We start from the raw sequence: 17,009 nt of genomic DNA, 5'->3' as shown, positions 1-17,009 counted from the left end.
AAATCCCTCCATGGCCCTCGCCCCTCCCTATCTCTGTAATCTCCTCCAGCCCCACAACCCCCCCCGAGATGTCTGCGCTCCTCTAATTCTGCCCCCTTGAGCATCCCTGATTATAATCACTCAACCATCGGTGGCCGTGCCTTCTGTTGCCTGGGCCCTAAGCTCTGGAACTCCCTCCCTAAACCTCTGCATCTCTCTACCTCTCTTTCCTCCTTCAAGACGCTTCTTAAAATCTACCTCTTTGACCAAGCTTTTGTCATTTTTAAAAATCTCATAACACTCCTGTGAAGCGCCTTGGGACGTTTCACTGCATTAAAGGCGCTATATAAATACAAGTTGTTGTTGTTATACCTCTTTACTCTTGTACTCTAAACCCCTATTCATAAAACTCACAATGCTATTGGCCTTTTTAAGGCTTTTTCTACCTTGCAGGGAATTATGTATTTGAACCAATAGGAGTCTCTTCATGGATGCCACTGGCAAGGCCGACATTTATCGCTCATCCCTAATTGCCGTTGAGAATGAGGTGCTGAGCCAACTTCTTGAACCGCTGCAGTCCGTGTGGTGAAGGTACTCCCACATCGCTATTCGGGAGGAAGTTCCAGGATTTTGACCCAGCGACGATGAAGGAATATATTTCCAAGTCAGGATGGTGTGTGACTGGGGGGGGGGACATGTAGGTGATGGTGTTCTCATGCGCCTGCTGCCCTTGTCCTTCTAGGTGGTAGAGGTCGCGGGTTTGGGAGGTGCTGCCGAAGAAGCCTTGGCGAGTTGCCGCAGTGCATCTTCTAGATGGTACACACTGTAGCCAGGGGGCGCTGGTGGTGGAGGGAGTGAATGTTGAAGGTGGTGGATGGGGTGCCAATCAAGCGGGCTGCTTTGTCCTGGATGGTGTCGAGCCCCTTGAGTGTTGTTGGAGCTGCACTCACCCAGGCTTGTGCCTTGTAGGTGGTGGAGAGACTTTGGGGAGTCAGGAGGTGAGACACTCACCGCAGAATACCCAGCTTCTGACTCGCGCTCGTAGCCACAGCATTTACGTGGCTGGTCCAGTTAAGACCCCCAGGATGTTGATGGTGGGGGATTCGGTGATGGTAATGCCGCTGAATGTCAGGGGGAACGTTGAGGAGTAATGTCCGACTGAACAGCATGTGCAATATAGTTTCATGATGTCAAGTAACGATTGCATGTGAACACGCACATGCGTACGTACCAGCACACATGTGTTTGATCAACCTGGGAGTTGGAACAAATGCGAGAGAAATGGTAATGATTCATTGCCCAGCCAGAATGTTCTATGTCATCCCTGTCTCTGTTTGTGTTGGTTTATTGTGAGCCTGTTTATATTGTGTGTGTGTGTCACAAACCCTACGCAAGGCTCTAATGAATAAGCGGACTGAAGAGAATGGAAACCCTGGCAGCTTCCACGGAGAATGCCCAGCTCCCACTGCAGTTTTTCAGCAGCATTCTCAGGACTGAGTGTGACTCGGTGGGACCTCGAGGAAGGAATATCCCATTAGAATATCCTGTGGGGAAAGCCAGTTAGTGCCCGACGGCTGTTAGTTAGCAAAGGAAGATTAGAGTTTCTCCATCTCACCCAGTTGGCTTTTCAGATGATTGCCTGATTATTCAACAAAACCCTTTTGTGGTAGTTGTGCTTTAGTGAATGTTGCCGTGCCGTCTCTCTCACTTTTTTGTGGAGATGTAATCGTGTCAGCTTTGTAATTACAACAACTTGCATTTATACAGCGCCTTTAACATTGTAAAAATGTCCCACGGCGCTTCACAGGAGCGATTATCAGACAAAATCTGACACCGAGCCGCATAAGGAGATAGTAGGACAGGTGACCAAAAGTTTTGTCAAAGAGATAGGTTTTAAGAAGTGTCTTAAAGGAGAGAGAGGGATTTCCAGAGTTTAGGGCCCAGGCAGGTGAAGGCACAGCCGCCGATGGTGGAGCGATGAAAATCGGGGATGTGAAAGAGGCCAGAAATGGAGGAGCGCAGAGATCTCAGAGGGTTGTAGGGCCAGAGGAGAGCAGAGATCTCGGAGGGTTGTGGGGCTGGAGGAGAGCAGAGATCTTGGAGAGTTGTAGGGCTGGAGGAGCGCAGAGATCTTGGAGGGTTGTAGAGCTGGAGGAGAGCAGAGATCTCAGAGGGTTGTAGGGCTGGAGGACAGCAAAGATCTTGGAGTTGTAGAGCTAGAGGAGAGCAGAGATCTCAGAGGGTTGTAGAGCTGGAGGAGAGCAGAGATCTCGGAGGGTTGTAGAGCTGGAGGAGAGCAGAGATCTCGGAGGGTTGTAGGGCTGCAGGAGAGCAGAGATCTCGGTGGGTTGTAGGGCTGGAGGAGAGCAGAGATCTCGGTGGGTTGTAGGGCTGGAGGAGAGCAGAGATCTCGGAGGGTTGTAGAGCTGGAGGAGAGCAGAGATCTCGGAGGGTTGCAGTGAACAAGCTCTGGTGTTGAACACAATGTCTCCCACCTCGCACAAGCCTCTGAGTTGATTTGTAGCTGGGTATTGTGCATGAAACAATTGGGCCACTTGTGGGGAGCCCACAGAAATCCAATCTCCAAAGCAAGGGTATCAAGATTGCGCTACTGTGTCACGCGACATTTCTATCAATGATCCTGTGTATGTACTAAATTATGGTCAAGGTCAGAATTGGAGATGCGCAGAATCTCAGGATGGGGGGCAGGGGGCTGGTGGGGTTGTAGGGTGGGAGGAGGTCACAGAGATAGGGAGGGGCGAGGGCCATGGAGTAATTTGAAGATGAAGGTTGGGGTGTTGCCGAACTGGAAGCCAATAGGTCTGTGAGCACAGTGGGTGATGGGTGAGCGGGACGGTGCAAGTTAGGACACAAGGCAGCCGGGTTTTGGATGAGCTCAAGTTTATGCAGGGTGGAAGATGGGAGGCCGGCCAGGAGAGCATTGGAATAGTCAAGACCAGCACTGGTGGAATCCTGGGAGGAGGGATGGTGGTCTGTATTGTGCACGAGACCCGAAGGGGCAGGATCGAGGGGGAGAACAATAGCGAATAATATATAGGAGCAAGAGGAGGCCATTCAGCCCCTCTACCCTGTTCCGCCATTCAATTAGATCATGGCTGATCTGTATCTTAATTCCACCCACCCATCTTGGTTCCATAACCCTTAATACCCTTGCCTAACAAAACTCGTGAAATTTTTTTTTTATAAAAGGGAGAATACTTGCCAAGAAAATAAAGTTTGAAAACATAATGGGAAGAAAACAGACTAAGTAACAATCTGTGAGGGAGTGCAACAGATAAGAAATTCTACAACACGACAGAACTAAGGCTGACCTTACAAAAATGCACATTATCACACTTCAATATTTACAGAGTATCACATGGAGTGTACAGCACAGAAACAGGCCATTCGGCCCAACAGGTCCGTGCCGGTGTTTATGCTCCACACCAGCCCCTCCGACCCTTCAACATCTCACCCGACCAGTGTAACTTTCTATTCCTTTCTCCCTCATGTACTTAAAATCCATGTTTATTGGGTATCCCAAAACCCTTAAACTCATATGGAATAATCACGCTTGATTTTTTTAAAGATTAATTTTAAACTGTTTGTCTAGTGGCTGGTACTTAAGAATATAAGAATTAGGAGCAGGAGTCGGCCATTCGGCCCCTCGAGCCTGCTCCGCCATTCAATGAGATCACGGCTGATCTTCTACCTCAACTCCACTTTCCTGCACTATCCCCATATCCCTTGATTCCCTTAATATCCAAAAATCTATCGATCTCTGTCTTGAATATACTCAAAGTCTATGGGACCGAAATTTCCTTCCGCCCGAATCGGCCCGCACACACCCTGTTTCCGTTGTTTTTTCCGCGCGGTGGATGCGATGGCCTCTTGAGCGAAATTCCGCTCTTTGGTTTTTCTTTTGCCGGACCGGAAGTCGGTGATAATGTGGGCGGGGGGGGGGGGGGGCGGTGGAGGTGAGAACACTCGAGGGGCAGACATTGGTGGGGGTGGGGGGAGTGTAGTGGCCGTCGCTGTTAGTCACCAGCATAGCGCTGATGATGTCATCATGGCGCCGCGTCACTGTGGCTCTCCCCTTCACTTAAAGGGGCGAGCCTCATCGATTTCCAAAGTTCAGTCCACTTGGCCACCAGGGTGGGATTCGGCTGGGCCAGCAGCCTGGCACCCAAGGGGGGACAATTCACTGCCCGTTGGTGGCCCGACCGGACCCGGGGGCGTAATTACCGACCCGACATGGCAGTCGGCCAACAAAAAAAAACATGGTGGCAGCGGCAGTGCATCCTCCCCATTAACGGGAACCGTGCCGCCATTGCAGAAGGACGCAGCCTCACTGCACCGCCGGGGAAAAAAGCAGCTTTTGGCACCGCCCAGCGGGAGGAAGATTTTCACGGCGGAATATCACCATCGGGGGGGGGGGGGGGGGGTAGATCGTTGGTGCGCACAGTGATGACACACTTAGCACGGATTGGCAGCGATGGGGGGGGGGGGGGGGAGGGGAGCGGGTCACCGCCGCGATACCGCAGGAGCGGAAGTTCAGCGGCCATTGCCCTCGCAGCATAGCTGCCGATCCCCGGATTTTAGAAGTCTTCGGGAAAGGGGAAATTTTGGCCCTTGAGCATCCACAGCCCTCTTGGGTAGAGAATTCCAAAGATTCACCACTCTCTGAGTGAAGAAGTTCCTCCTCATCTCAGTCCTAAGGCCGGCCCCTTATCCTGAGACTGGGACCACAGTCTGCAAGACCACTTTTTAAAAAAAATGTTTAACACAAGTCTGGTCAAACCACGATCCCCTCGTGGTGATGGGAAGGAAGGAAAATCCAGTGGTACAGGATCTGAGATCCGTGAGGTCTCCAACTAACAGGAACAAAAAATTTGCTTCGAAACAATTTGGACCTCACACTGGGACAAGATGGACTTTTCCTTTTCAAGCTACTCCCATCAAATCATGATTTGAAACAATCACAAAAACTGCTGTTCATCTTTTTAAAGACATTTTACTCACTCTTAGGATGTGGGCGTCACTGACTTTGACGTCTGTATTCGACACGATTATTCAAGTCAGGGTGGGCAAGAGAGAGCCTGGTCTTGAGATATCTCCATCAATAGTTCAGCAGGGGAGACCCCGGTAAGCGTATGGGGTCTTGTCCTGTAACTAAGCAATATGCATGACAAGCGAGTTTGCAGTGAACCTTGAGTTACACGTTTCATACTCTGCTTGATGGTTTGGACCGCACGCTCTGCTTGACCATTGGATGCGGGTTTGAATGGTGCTGACCTCACATGTTTGATACTGTTATGTATGCATTAAAGGGACAAACTGAGTAATGTTTAACTAAACAAGGTACACCCTTGGCTCTGCTTTATTAGGGCCCAAAGTGCCTGACTCACAAAATGGCTAGCCTTTTATACCAGAGCAGAACCATGTGCGTGCTGCTCATGTGCCTTCAACAGTGGCACCATCTGGTGGCTACAAACAGCATGTACATACATGTTTGATACCATTGAATTTCATGAACTCTTGAAACTCCATACTGGTGAAGTAAGATCCGTTGTCGCTTACAACGATGTCAGGCAGACCATGCATAGCAAACATGACACAAAGGCTCTCAATGGAATCTGTGGATGTGCTGGATGACATGATTGTACACTCTATCCACTTGGAATAAGCATCCACCACAACTCAGAACATCTTTCCCAGGAAGGGACCTGCAAAGTCGATGTGGATCCTGGACCATGGTTTAGTTGGCCACGACCACAGACTCAACGGCGATTCCGCTGGTGCTTTACTAAACTGCATGCAAGTGTTGCACTGATGCACACACGATTCCAGATCAGTGTCAATTCCATGCCACCATACATGAGACCTGGCAATGGCTTTCATCATGACAATACCCAGGATTCGTGCTATGTAGATCATGTACAAATTTCTCTCTGCCTTTCTTGGGCATAACGACATGATTACTCCACAGTATACAATCTGATTGAATGGATAGTTTGTCTTGATGTAAGGCTTGGTCTCCTCACACATTTGCTTGGGTATGGCAGACCAATCACCACTAAGGATACAACGTTTCACAACCGATAATATTGGGTCCTGGCTGATCCAGGTCTTAACTTGTTGGGCCGTGACAGGGGTTCCTTCACTTTCAAAAGCATCCATGACTAACAGTAGGTCTGCCGGTTGTGGCGTTTCCACCTCCGGTGTGGGCAACGGCAGACGGCTCAATGCATCGGCACAATTCTCAGTGCCAGGTCTTTGGCGAATGACATAATCATAGGCAGATAATGTCAGCGTCCACCTCTGGATGCAGGATGATGCATTGGTGTTGATACCTTTGTTTTCCGAAAACAATGAAATGAGTGGCTTGTGATCTGTTTCCAGTTCAAATGAGACCAAACAGGTACTGATGCATCTTTTTAACCCCATACACACAGGCTAGTGCTTCTTTTTCTACCATGCTGTAGGCTCTTTCCGCCTTTGACAAACTTTTTGAAGCATATGCAAAAGGTTGTAATTTGCCCGACTCATTAGCTTGTTGGAGCACGCAACCAACTCCATATGACGAAACATCACAGGCCAATACTAGACGCTTACACGGATCATAATGTACCAGCAGCTTGTTAGAGCAAAGCAGATTAGTAGCTTTCTCAAAAGCTCTATCTTGAGACGCACCCCAAACCCAGTTGTCGCCTTTTCTTAGCAGCATGTGCAGTGGCTCTAATAAAGTGCTCAATCTAGGGAAGAAATTACCGAAGTAGTTGAGTAGACCATGGAACGAACGCAGCTCCGTCACGTTCTGAGGCTTGGGTATGTTTTTGATGGCCTTGGTTTTCGAGTCTGTCGGCCTGATACCGTCAGCAGCAATTTTCCTCCCCAGGAATTCGACTTCCGGTGCCATGAAGACGCAATTTGAGCGTTTCAATCCGAGTCCCACTTTGTCCAGACGATGTAGAACCTCTTCCAGGTTGTTCAGATGTTCGGCGGAGTCACGACCTGTGACCAGTATGTCATCTTGGAACACGACGGTTCTGGAGATGGACTTCAGTAGACTCTCCATGTTCCTCTGAAATATGGCTGCAGCCGAGCGAATTCCAAAAGGGCACCTGTTGTAGATAAACAGTCCTTTATGAGTGTTGATGCACGTAAGTTTCTTCGACGTCTCGACCAGCTCCTGTGTCATGTAGGCCGACGTCAGATCCAGTTTTGTGAATGATTTCCCCCCCGGCTAGCGTTGCAAACAGGTCATCAGCCTTTGGTAACGGGTATTGATCCTGTCTCGAAACTCGGTTGATCATAACCTTGTAGTCTCCACAAATCCTGACAGTGCCATCACTTTTCAACACGGGAACAATGGGGCTGGCCCATTCGCTAAATTTGACCGGTGATATGATCCCTTCACGCTGGAGTCTGTCCAGTTTGATTTCGACCTTCTCCCTCATCAGATACGGAACTGCCTGAGCTTTATGATGGCCGAGTCTTGCATCCGAGTCCCTGTGGATCTGCACCTTGGCTCCCGTGAAATTGCCAATGCCTGGTTCAAACAGCGAGGGGAACTTGCTCAGCGCTTGAGCATATGGAGTATTCTCCTCTGACGACAATGCTTTGATCTCGTTCCAGTTCCATTTGATTTTTTCTAACCAGTTGCTGCTGAATAGCGTTGGACCATTGCCTGGAACAATCCATAACGGTAAATCATGAACCACACCATCATAGACATCTTGATTACTGCACTGCCAATCACCGTTATGAGTTCTTTAGTGTACGTATGCAACTTGGCATTGACTGGACTCAGCTTAGGCCTCACAGCCTTAGTATCCCACAGCCTGTCAAATGGCTCATTATTGATTGACTCGCACCCGTGTCCAATTCCATCGATACCGGCACACCATTAAGTTTTACATTAATCATCAGTTGGCTCTTTGTTAGGAACGAATACAGTCCATACACTTCCTCCTCTGGTATCTCGGATTGCATATCCGGATCCACGCTAGACTGGTCATCATCCTCCACGTGGTGTGTCGCAGCACGCTTGCTCAGTTGCGGACACATGCGCTGGAGATGCCCCACTCCCGAACAGCCTTTACAAATATACTGTTTAAACCGACACTGATGATGCCGATGATTTCCCCCACAACGCCAACACGGTGATATCGGAGTCATTCCCGTTGGCGGACTTTGAGCAGCCACAGGTTTCGCGTACGCAGTCGGGTCGGCCCTGCCACGTGCAGCTCTGCCAAACGATGATACTATCTTGTTTACAGTACTTGTCGAGTTCCGATTTTTCAATGATATCTGCTTTAAGCTTTTGTCCATCGTCATGCATGATTGGGCAATCGTGATGGCCTTGTTCAAATCCAGCCTCTCCGTCACCAGTAGCTTACACAGGATCACCTCGTGGTTGATGCCAGTTACAAAGAAGTCCCGCAGATTGTCTGCCAACGCAGTTTCGAACTTACACGGTCCAGCTAGACGTCTTCGGTCGGCAACGAAGTCCGATACATCCTGGCCCTCAGAACGAACGTGCGTATAGAATCGATATCTTGAAACGATGATGCCTTCATCTGGTTTGAGATGGTCACCTACCAGAGCACACAATGTTTCATAATCCTTGTCCGTTGGACTTAAGGGCGAGAAGAGATTCTTTATGAGTCCATAGATTTCCGGACCGCAAACTGTGAGGAGGACCGCCCGGCAGCGAACTGCGTCTGCCACTGTCTCCATTTTGTTGGCCACGGAGTGTTGGTTCAAGCGGGCTACAAAGTCTGTCCAATCTTCTCCCTCTACGAATCGCTCCAGAATTCCAATTGTGCCCATTTTTGCATGTGAAGGTTCTTGTTACCCCGTCGCCAAATGTTGTGTGTGCGATAACTCAAAAGACTGAATACTGTAAACTCCGAACAGGTACAAACCTGGCTCTACTTTATCAGGGCCCAAAGTGATTACATTACAAGATGGCTGGCCTTTTATACCTGGGCTGCACACATGTGCGCACAGCCCAATGACCTCTGACAGTGGCGCCACCTGGTGGCTAGTAAACCCGGGCATACATACATGACAGGTCCTGGCAACATCCTCGTAAATCTCCTGTGTACCTTCTCTAGTGCAATCACATCTTTCCTGTAATGTGGTGTCAAGAACTGCACGCAGTACTTTAGCTGTGGCACAACTAGTGTTTTATACAGTTCAAACATAACCTCCCTGCTCTTGTATTCTATGCCTCTGCTAATAAAGGCAAGTATCCTGTAAGCTTTCTTAACCACCTTATCTACCTGGCCTGCTACCTTCAAGGATCTGTGGACCTGCACTCCAAGGTTCCTCTGTTCCTCTACACTTCTCAGTGTGCATTCTCTTACTTCATGGCTATTCCCCAAAGATGCAGCAAAGTGACCAGGAATGAATTGACTTTCTCCTATTTTTGTTTTAAATACTTTTTAACTGTGACACAGAGACCTGCATGTGAACGCATCACAAAACTTCTATAAATTGAGGGTTGAAAGTGGCCCTGATTTCAGACGCTGCTGCTGGGACAACATACTGTCGTGGTTCTAATTGACTAGGCCCAGGACCAACAACAACAACTTGTATTTATATAACGCCTTTAATGTAGCAAACCGCCCCAAGGTGTTTCGCAGGAGTGATTGTCAAACAACAATATTGACAATTAGCCACACAAAGAGATATTTGGACAGGAAATGCTTGGTCAAAGAGGTAGGTTTTAAAGAACGTCGTAAAGAAGGAGAGAGACGCGGAGAGGCTTAGGGAGGGAGTTCCAGAGCTTGAGGACCCAAGGCCGCTGATTGTGGGGTGCAGATAGTCTGGGATGTGCAAGAGGCTGGAATTGGAGGAGAGCAGCAATGCCGGTCCACAAAATGCCTTGATTTAAAAATCCTCATCCTCGTGTTCAAAATCCCTCCTTGGCCTCGATCTCCCTATCACTGTGACCTCCTCCAGCCCTACAACTATCTACACTGCTTATAGAATCATAGAATAGTACAGAACAGAAAGAGGCCATTCGGCCCATCCAGTCCGCACCGGCTCTTTCGAAGAGCCATCCAGTTAGTCCCACTCCCCTCGCTCTTTCCCCATTACCCTGCCATTTTTTCTCCTTGAAGTATTTACCCAAGTCCCTTTTGAAGGCTACTATTGAAACTGTATCCACCACCCTATCAGGCAGTGCATTCCAAATCCTAAACACTCGCTGCGTAAAAAAGTTTCCCCTCGTGTTGCCTCTAGTTTGTTTGCCAATCATCTTAAATCTGAGCCCTCTGGTTATCAACCCTTCAGCCAGTGGAAATAGCTTCTCTTTATTTACTCTATCTAAAATCATCATGATTTTGAACACCTCAATCAAATCTCCTCTTAGCCTTCTCTGCTCCAAAGGACAACAACCCCAGCTTCTCCAGTCTATCCAGATAACTGTAATCCCTCATCCCAGGAACTATTCTAGTAAATCTCTTCTGCACCCTCCCCAAAGCTTTCACGTCCTTCCTAAAATGCGGTGCCGGGAATTGAATACTTCTTCTAATTCTCAACCTTGTTACTAAAGCAAAAATGGACCAGTGTGCATATTTATCTAGGGTTTGACACCCAATTTGTATCTTGAGCTTTCCTACAAAAATGAACTCAAATGAAAGAAAGACATGCATTTATATAGCGCCTTTCACAATCTCAGGATGTCCCAAAGCGCTTTACACCCAATGAAATACTTTTGGAGTGCAGTCACTGTTGTAATGTGGGAAATGCGGCAGTCAACGTGTGCACAGCAAGCTCCCACAAACAGCGATGTGATAATGTCCAGATAATCTAGTTTTTAATTATGTTGACTGAGGGATAAATATTGGCCCCAGGACACCTGGGATAACTCCCCTGCTCTTCTTCAAAATAGTGCCACGGGATCTTTTACATCCACCCGGCAAGGCAGACGGGGCCTCGGTTTAACATTTCATCCGAAAGACGGCACCTCCGACAGTTCAGCGCTCCCTCAGTTTAGATTTATGTGCTCAAGTCCCTGGAGTGGGACTTGAACCCACAACCTTCTGACTCAGGGGCAAGAGTGCTGCCCACTGAGCCACGGCTGACACTAAAAAGATCGACTACACCTCCGGTATCAGAAGGCAAGCATTAGAACTTTGGTTGTAGGACTGAGAGGAACACAAGAAGATATATTTCTAAGCGCAACTTTATTTCAATTCTGTACGGGAAAAGATAATGCATCACAAACAGAACAATAACTTGCTTTCAGATATACAACAGCCCAGTGTTCGCTGGTTTCAATTTAATATGACACAGCGTACTTCCAGAATGACAGCATTAGCCGGGTTCAATATTCAGCAAAGATTGCAGCCCATTGCTTGGCAAAGTTCTCAGTTTATACAGCGCAATAATGAGTGACGTGCATGTTTGTTCGCTCCACGCTAAACAACTTGGCCCTGCAATTCAGCGGGGGAATCGGCGACTCTCCCAGCGTAGTCCTGGCAGAATCCCCACGGACTCGATGGGAAGGGGAATGGGTATAAGTGGCCATCTTCAGTTCGTGGTATTCACCTGAGGGCCGTTCTGGTCTCTCGCTGAAATTTTAAAAAAAAATTCTCGAGATACATGCGTCACTGGTAAGGCCCGCATTTATTGCCCATCCGACAGTCCGTGTGGTGAGGGTGCTCCTCATCCCACAGCGCTGTTATTGCCAGGATCTTACATAGAATTACATAGAATTTTATAGCACAGAAAATGGCCCTTTGGCCCAACTGGTCCATGCCGGTGTTTATGCTCCACACCAGTCTCCTCCCACCTTATTTCACCTCACCCTCTCAACCTATCATCCATTCAACCCAGCGGCAATGAACGGTGATCTATTTCCAAGTCAGGACGGTAAGTGGTGTTCCCATGCATCTGCTGTCCTTGTCCTTCTAGATGGTAGAGGTCGTGGGTTTGGGAGGTGCTGCCGAAGAAGCCTTGGCGAGTAGCTGCAGTGCATCTTGTGGATGGTGCACACTGCAGCCACGGTGCGCCGGTGGTGGAGGGAGTGAATGTTGAACATGGTGGATGGGGGGCCAATCAAGCGGGCTGCTTTGTCCTGGATGGTGTCGAGCTTCTTGAGTGTTGTTGGAGCTGCACTCATCCAGGCAAGTGGAGAGTATCCCATCACACTCCTGACTTGTGCCTTGTAGAGGGCAGAGGGCTGGGTAGAACCCCAGCAGAATTTTAGAAGCTATTAACATAAGGGAATACAACATCTTTGCCCGTGTCCTAACTCGCTCCGAGTCCCGTTCACCCATCATATCCTGTGCTCACTGACCTACATTGGCTGCCAGTCCAGGAATGCCTAGAATTTAAAATTCTTATCCTTGTGTTCAAATCCCTCCATGTCCTCGCCCCCTCCGGATCTCTGTAACCCCCTCCAGGCCTACAACCGTCCGAGAACCCTCCAAATTCTGTCCTCCGCTCCCTTTGTTCCACCATCGGCGGCCGTGCATTCAACCGTCCTTGCCCTAAACTCCAGAACTCCCTCCCTAAACCTCTCCGCCTCTCCACCCTCTCTCTCTCCTCCTTTAAGACGCTCCTTAAAACCAGCCTCTTTGACCAAGCTTTTGGTCACTTGTCATAAGGTCACCCTCTTTGGCTCGGTGCCAAAATTTTGTTGGATAATCGTTCCTGTGAAGCGCCTTGGGACGTTTTACTATGTTAAAGGCGCTATATAAAATCAAGTTGTTGTTGATAAGCAGCTACATCAAAATAGTTATCCTTCCTCTGTGGTGCTCTGGCTATACCTCCTCCATGGGCCTGGCATCTGAAATCGTTCTGCTTCATTTATTGTCAGCCTTCTGGCCCTGATTTCTAGTTAACAGCTGCATTTGTCGTCCTGAGTGTTACTGTGTTCCACGCTAATATGTTCAGTCTTCGCATGTCTTGCCTTCTGAAAGCCAAGAAAGTAGTGAAAGGCCCTTTCACTGACCCGAATTAACCTGACATTATGTTTCCACTTGTGGGGAACAGCATGGCTCGAGGCCATCAATATAAGATGGTCACCGGGAAATCCAATAGGGAATTCAGGGGAAACTTCTTTACCCAGAGAGTGGTGAGACTGCGGAAATCCCTACCGCAGGGAGTGGTTGAAGCAAAAAGTATAGACGCCTGGCCATAGACCGCCCTAAGTGGAGGAAGTGCATCCGGGAGGGCGCTGAGCACCTCGAGTTTCATCGCCGAGAGCATGCAGAAATCAAGGGCAGGCAGCGGAAGGAGCGTGCGGCAAACCAGTCCCACCCACCCTTTCCCTCAACGACTATCTGTCCCACCTGACAGGGACTGTGGTTCCCGTATTGGACTGTTCAGCCACCTAAGGACTCATTTTAAGAGTGGAAGCAAGTCTTCCTCGCATCCGAGGGACTGCCTATGATGATGATGATAGATGCATTTAAGGGGAGGCTGAATAAGCACATGAGGGAGATGGGAATAGAGGGTTATGTGGATGAGGAAAGACGGGAGCAGGCTCGAGTGGAGTCAGCATGGACTGGTTGGGCCGAATGGCCTGTTTCTGTGCCATATATGCAGACTATAGATATACTCTTTGTGTAGTCATTGTATAGTTGCATAAGATGGAGACTTGTTTACCTGATGCATTATCAATAAGGTTTACACTGTGTATATACATGCTGGCACCCCTAGAGGGTGCAACTGGTGGAGACCGGGGTTTCCTGCCCTGGTGGCAGGGGCTGTATAAAAGGGGAGCCACCATGCGGCTGCCTCACTCTGGAGTTACGAATAAAGGACCAAGATCACTACAGTTTGAGTACAACACATTGCCTCGTGGAGTCATTTACAAGTACATTACAGACATAATACTATGTAAAAACATCAGATTTGCCATTGCTTTTCCGACAGCAGCTATCTTCGGGTTACCCACTGTGCAGGATTACCTGGACAATGTTCCCTCTCATTTTTTGTTGGGCCGCGTTGCCCCTTTAACGGGTTGCGTGCGCAGATTTTCCATCTAGGAGCCGGCTCACCAGTTGCATGGGACCTCCGGAGCACAGTTTAAAGAAAACTCTGGCCCAGCCCAGGAGTCTCCGGGAATCGATGATTACTCTCCAGAACGCTGCCCCGAGCAACTCCCAGGAGATCAACCATAGAGATGTTAAAAACAATTGTGTGTGACTTTCACTTTCAGTGACCACTTCTGCTTGTTAGTTATAAAAATATTTGTGGGGGGGTGGGGGGGAGTTGGGGGGAAGGGGCTGTTGGACCGACAGTCAAGGGTCACCCATTCGGGTAATGAAGAGACTTTATGCTTTGCACATGGCTGTGGGAAGGCGGAGCGCCACAAGGATGGACTGTATAGAGTATTAGTGAGGCCGCACCTGGAGTACTGCGTGCAGTTTTGGTCACCTTACTTAAGGAAGGATATACTAGCTTTGGAGGGGGTACAGAGACGATTCACTCGGCTGATTCCGGAGATGAGGGGGTTACCTTATGATGATAGATTGAGTAGACTGGGTCTTTACTCGTTGGAGTTCAGAAGGATGAGGGGTGATCTTATAGAAACATTTAAAATAATGAAAGGGATAGACAAGATAGAGGCAGAGAGGTTGTTTCCACTGGTCGGGGAGACTAGAACTAGGGGGCACAGCCTCAAAATACGGGGGAGCCAATTTAAAACCGAGTTGAGAAGGAATTTCTTCTCCCAGAGGGTTGTGAATCTGTGGAATTTTCTGCCCAAGGAAGCAGTTGAGGCTAGCTCATTGAATGTATTCAAGTCACAGATAGATAGATTTTTAACCAATAAGGGAATTAAGGGTTACGGGGAGCGGGCGGGTAAGTGGAGCTGAGTCCACGGCCAGATCAGCCATGATCTTGTTGAATGGCGGAGCAGGCTCGAGGGGCTAGATGGCCTACTCCTGTTCCTAATTCTTATGTTCTTATGTCTTGTGAGCAATAGTGTGAGTGTGGGGAAGGGGAGAGCGGGGCAGTTGGTCATGTGATGAAACCTCCAGCATTGCATTTATTGCCCATCACTCGGTGCCCTTGAGAAGGTGGTGATGAGCCGCCTTCTTGAACCGCTGCAGTCCGTGTGGTGAAGGTACTCCCACAGTGCTGTTAGGGAGGGAGTTCCAGGATTTTGACCCAGCGACGATGAAGGAACGACCAAGTCAGGGTGGTGTGTGACTTGGAGGGGAACGTGGAGGTGGTGGTGTTCCCATGCGCCTGCTGCCCTTGTCCATCCAGGTGGTCGAGGTCACGGGTTTGGGAGGTGCTGTCGAATATAGCTCTGTAGACACTGCAGGAGTAATGATGAGATTGTTAGTCCAGTTCCTGTGCCTTGTAGCCAGCTTAACATCACCAGTACTTGCTCTTTCCTGTACAACAGCCTTGCAGTAATTTATCAAGTCCTCCCTGGGACCCAATTAGATGAATAATTAAGAGGGTTTTATGGCACTGATACAGTTTGTATGTTTTTATAGACAGCAAGCCAAGACGCCAGCATGAATCAGAGGTCAGCCGCTAAGAGGAAGTTTCTGTGGCGAGCCAGACAGAAGTGGAAACTATTGGGTCTGTTTGAGATTGACCGAGATCATGAATTTTATGAGTTTACCTGTATGCTGAAAGAGGGATTGACAGCTGCAGTCCAAGTCTCCATCGACACCCCACAATTGGTAAGCTCAACCAGAATGTCTATTCATAGAGTCATAGAAATTTACAGCAAGGAAGGAGGCCATTTGTCCCATCGTGTCCACGCCGGGCAACAAAGAGCTAGCCAGCCTAATCCCACTCTCCAGCTCTTGGTCCGTAGCCCTGTAGGTTACGGCTCTTCAAGTGCACATCCAAGTACTTTTTAAATGCGATGAGGCAGTGAGTTCCAGACCCTCATCACACTCTGGGTGAAGAAATTCCCCCTCAATTCCCCTCTAAACAACCTACCAATTAATTTAAATCGATGCCCCTTAGATCTTGACCCCTCTGCTATTGACACCACTGTGTCAGTTGGGGGCGGGACGGGACGGGACTTATGGCAAACAGTCTATTTTACAGAGTAGAGTTTTTATTCACAAACAGAGTTTATTATTCAGCAAACAGAATCAATTAATTCGCAAACAGAGTCTATTTACTCAACAATTAGTAAACAGAGTCTATTTATTCAGTAAACAGAGTCTATTTATTCAGCAAGCCGTCTGCAGAATCTATTTAAAAAGAGTCTCTACGAACTACAGCAAGCGTAACTCATGACCGAAATTACAGCAAACTCTCCCGATAAAAGCAGGATTATTTCTCCAGCAAAATGCAGTGATTGGGGGATAGTTACACAATACAAATGATGTGCAAAAAATCAATCCCAGTCACTGACAGCAGTGGGTCTCCAGGCATGATTGATGGGAGAATTACCCAATCATCTTATTCTGGCTGGGACTTGTGGTGTTACTAAATACAGCCAAGATCAACAGGCACTAATGCACAATTGTCCCTTCTGGACCTAATCTCTAATCCAGCGCAGAGAGAGAGAAGGGTTAAAGATAAGAAAGATTTGCATTTCTGTAGCGCCTTTCACCACCTCAGGACGCCTCAAAGCGCTTTATAGCTAATGTAGTAGTTTTGAAGTGAATCACTGTTGTAATGTAGGAAACACGGCAACCAATTTACACACAGCAAGCTCCCATAAACAGCAATGTAATAATGATCAGATAATCTATTTTTGTTATGTTGATTGAAAGATAAATATTGGCCCCACAAATAACTCCCCTGCTTTCTTCAAAATAGTGCCATAGGATCTTTTACATCCACCTGAGAGAGCAGATGGAGCCTCAGTTTAACATCAAATCTGAAAGACAGCACCTCCAACAGTGCAGCACTCCCTTGGAGTGTCAGCATAGATTTTTATGCTCAAGTCCCTGGAGTGGGACTTGAACCCACAACCTTCTGACGTAGAAGTAAGTGTGCTGCCCAGTGAGCCACAGCTGACATCTTACTTGCTAGCTTTCCAGGAATGTCCTAGAATCACCAGGAATTAAAGATGAATCTCC

At 48.3% G+C, this 17,009-nt stretch overlaps 1 protein-coding gene across 2 annotated transcripts in view; it reads left to right on the top strand.

The window, feature by feature from the left end:
• pip5kl1 (phosphatidylinositol-4-phosphate 5-kinase-like 1) overlaps positions 1-17,009 on the top strand; it is a 93,136-nt gene that overhangs the window by 26,985 nt on the left and 49,142 nt on the right. Inside the window, exons 1-2 of one of the 2 annotated variants that reach the window (XM_070863349.1) lie at positions 14,089-14,143; positions 15,456-15,647. In XM_070863349.1, coding sequence (XP_070719450.1) covers positions 14,129-14,143; positions 15,456-15,647 — 207 coding nt within the window. In that variant the 5' untranslated portion in view covers positions 14,089-14,128. Of the gene's footprint in view, positions 1-14,088; positions 14,144-15,455; positions 15,648-17,009 lie in introns of those variants that run through there. The other variant, XM_070863350.1, reaches the window with a different exon arrangement.

This window comes from Pristiophorus japonicus, chromosome 20, assembly GCF_044704955.1.
Source record: "Pristiophorus japonicus isolate sPriJap1 chromosome 20, sPriJap1.hap1, whole genome shotgun sequence".
NCBI lineage: Eukaryota > Metazoa > Chordata > Chondrichthyes > Pristiophoridae > Pristiophorus > Pristiophorus japonicus.
The sequence above is the reverse complement of the archived record's forward strand: the minus strand, read 5'-3'. Positions and strand labels throughout refer to the sequence as shown.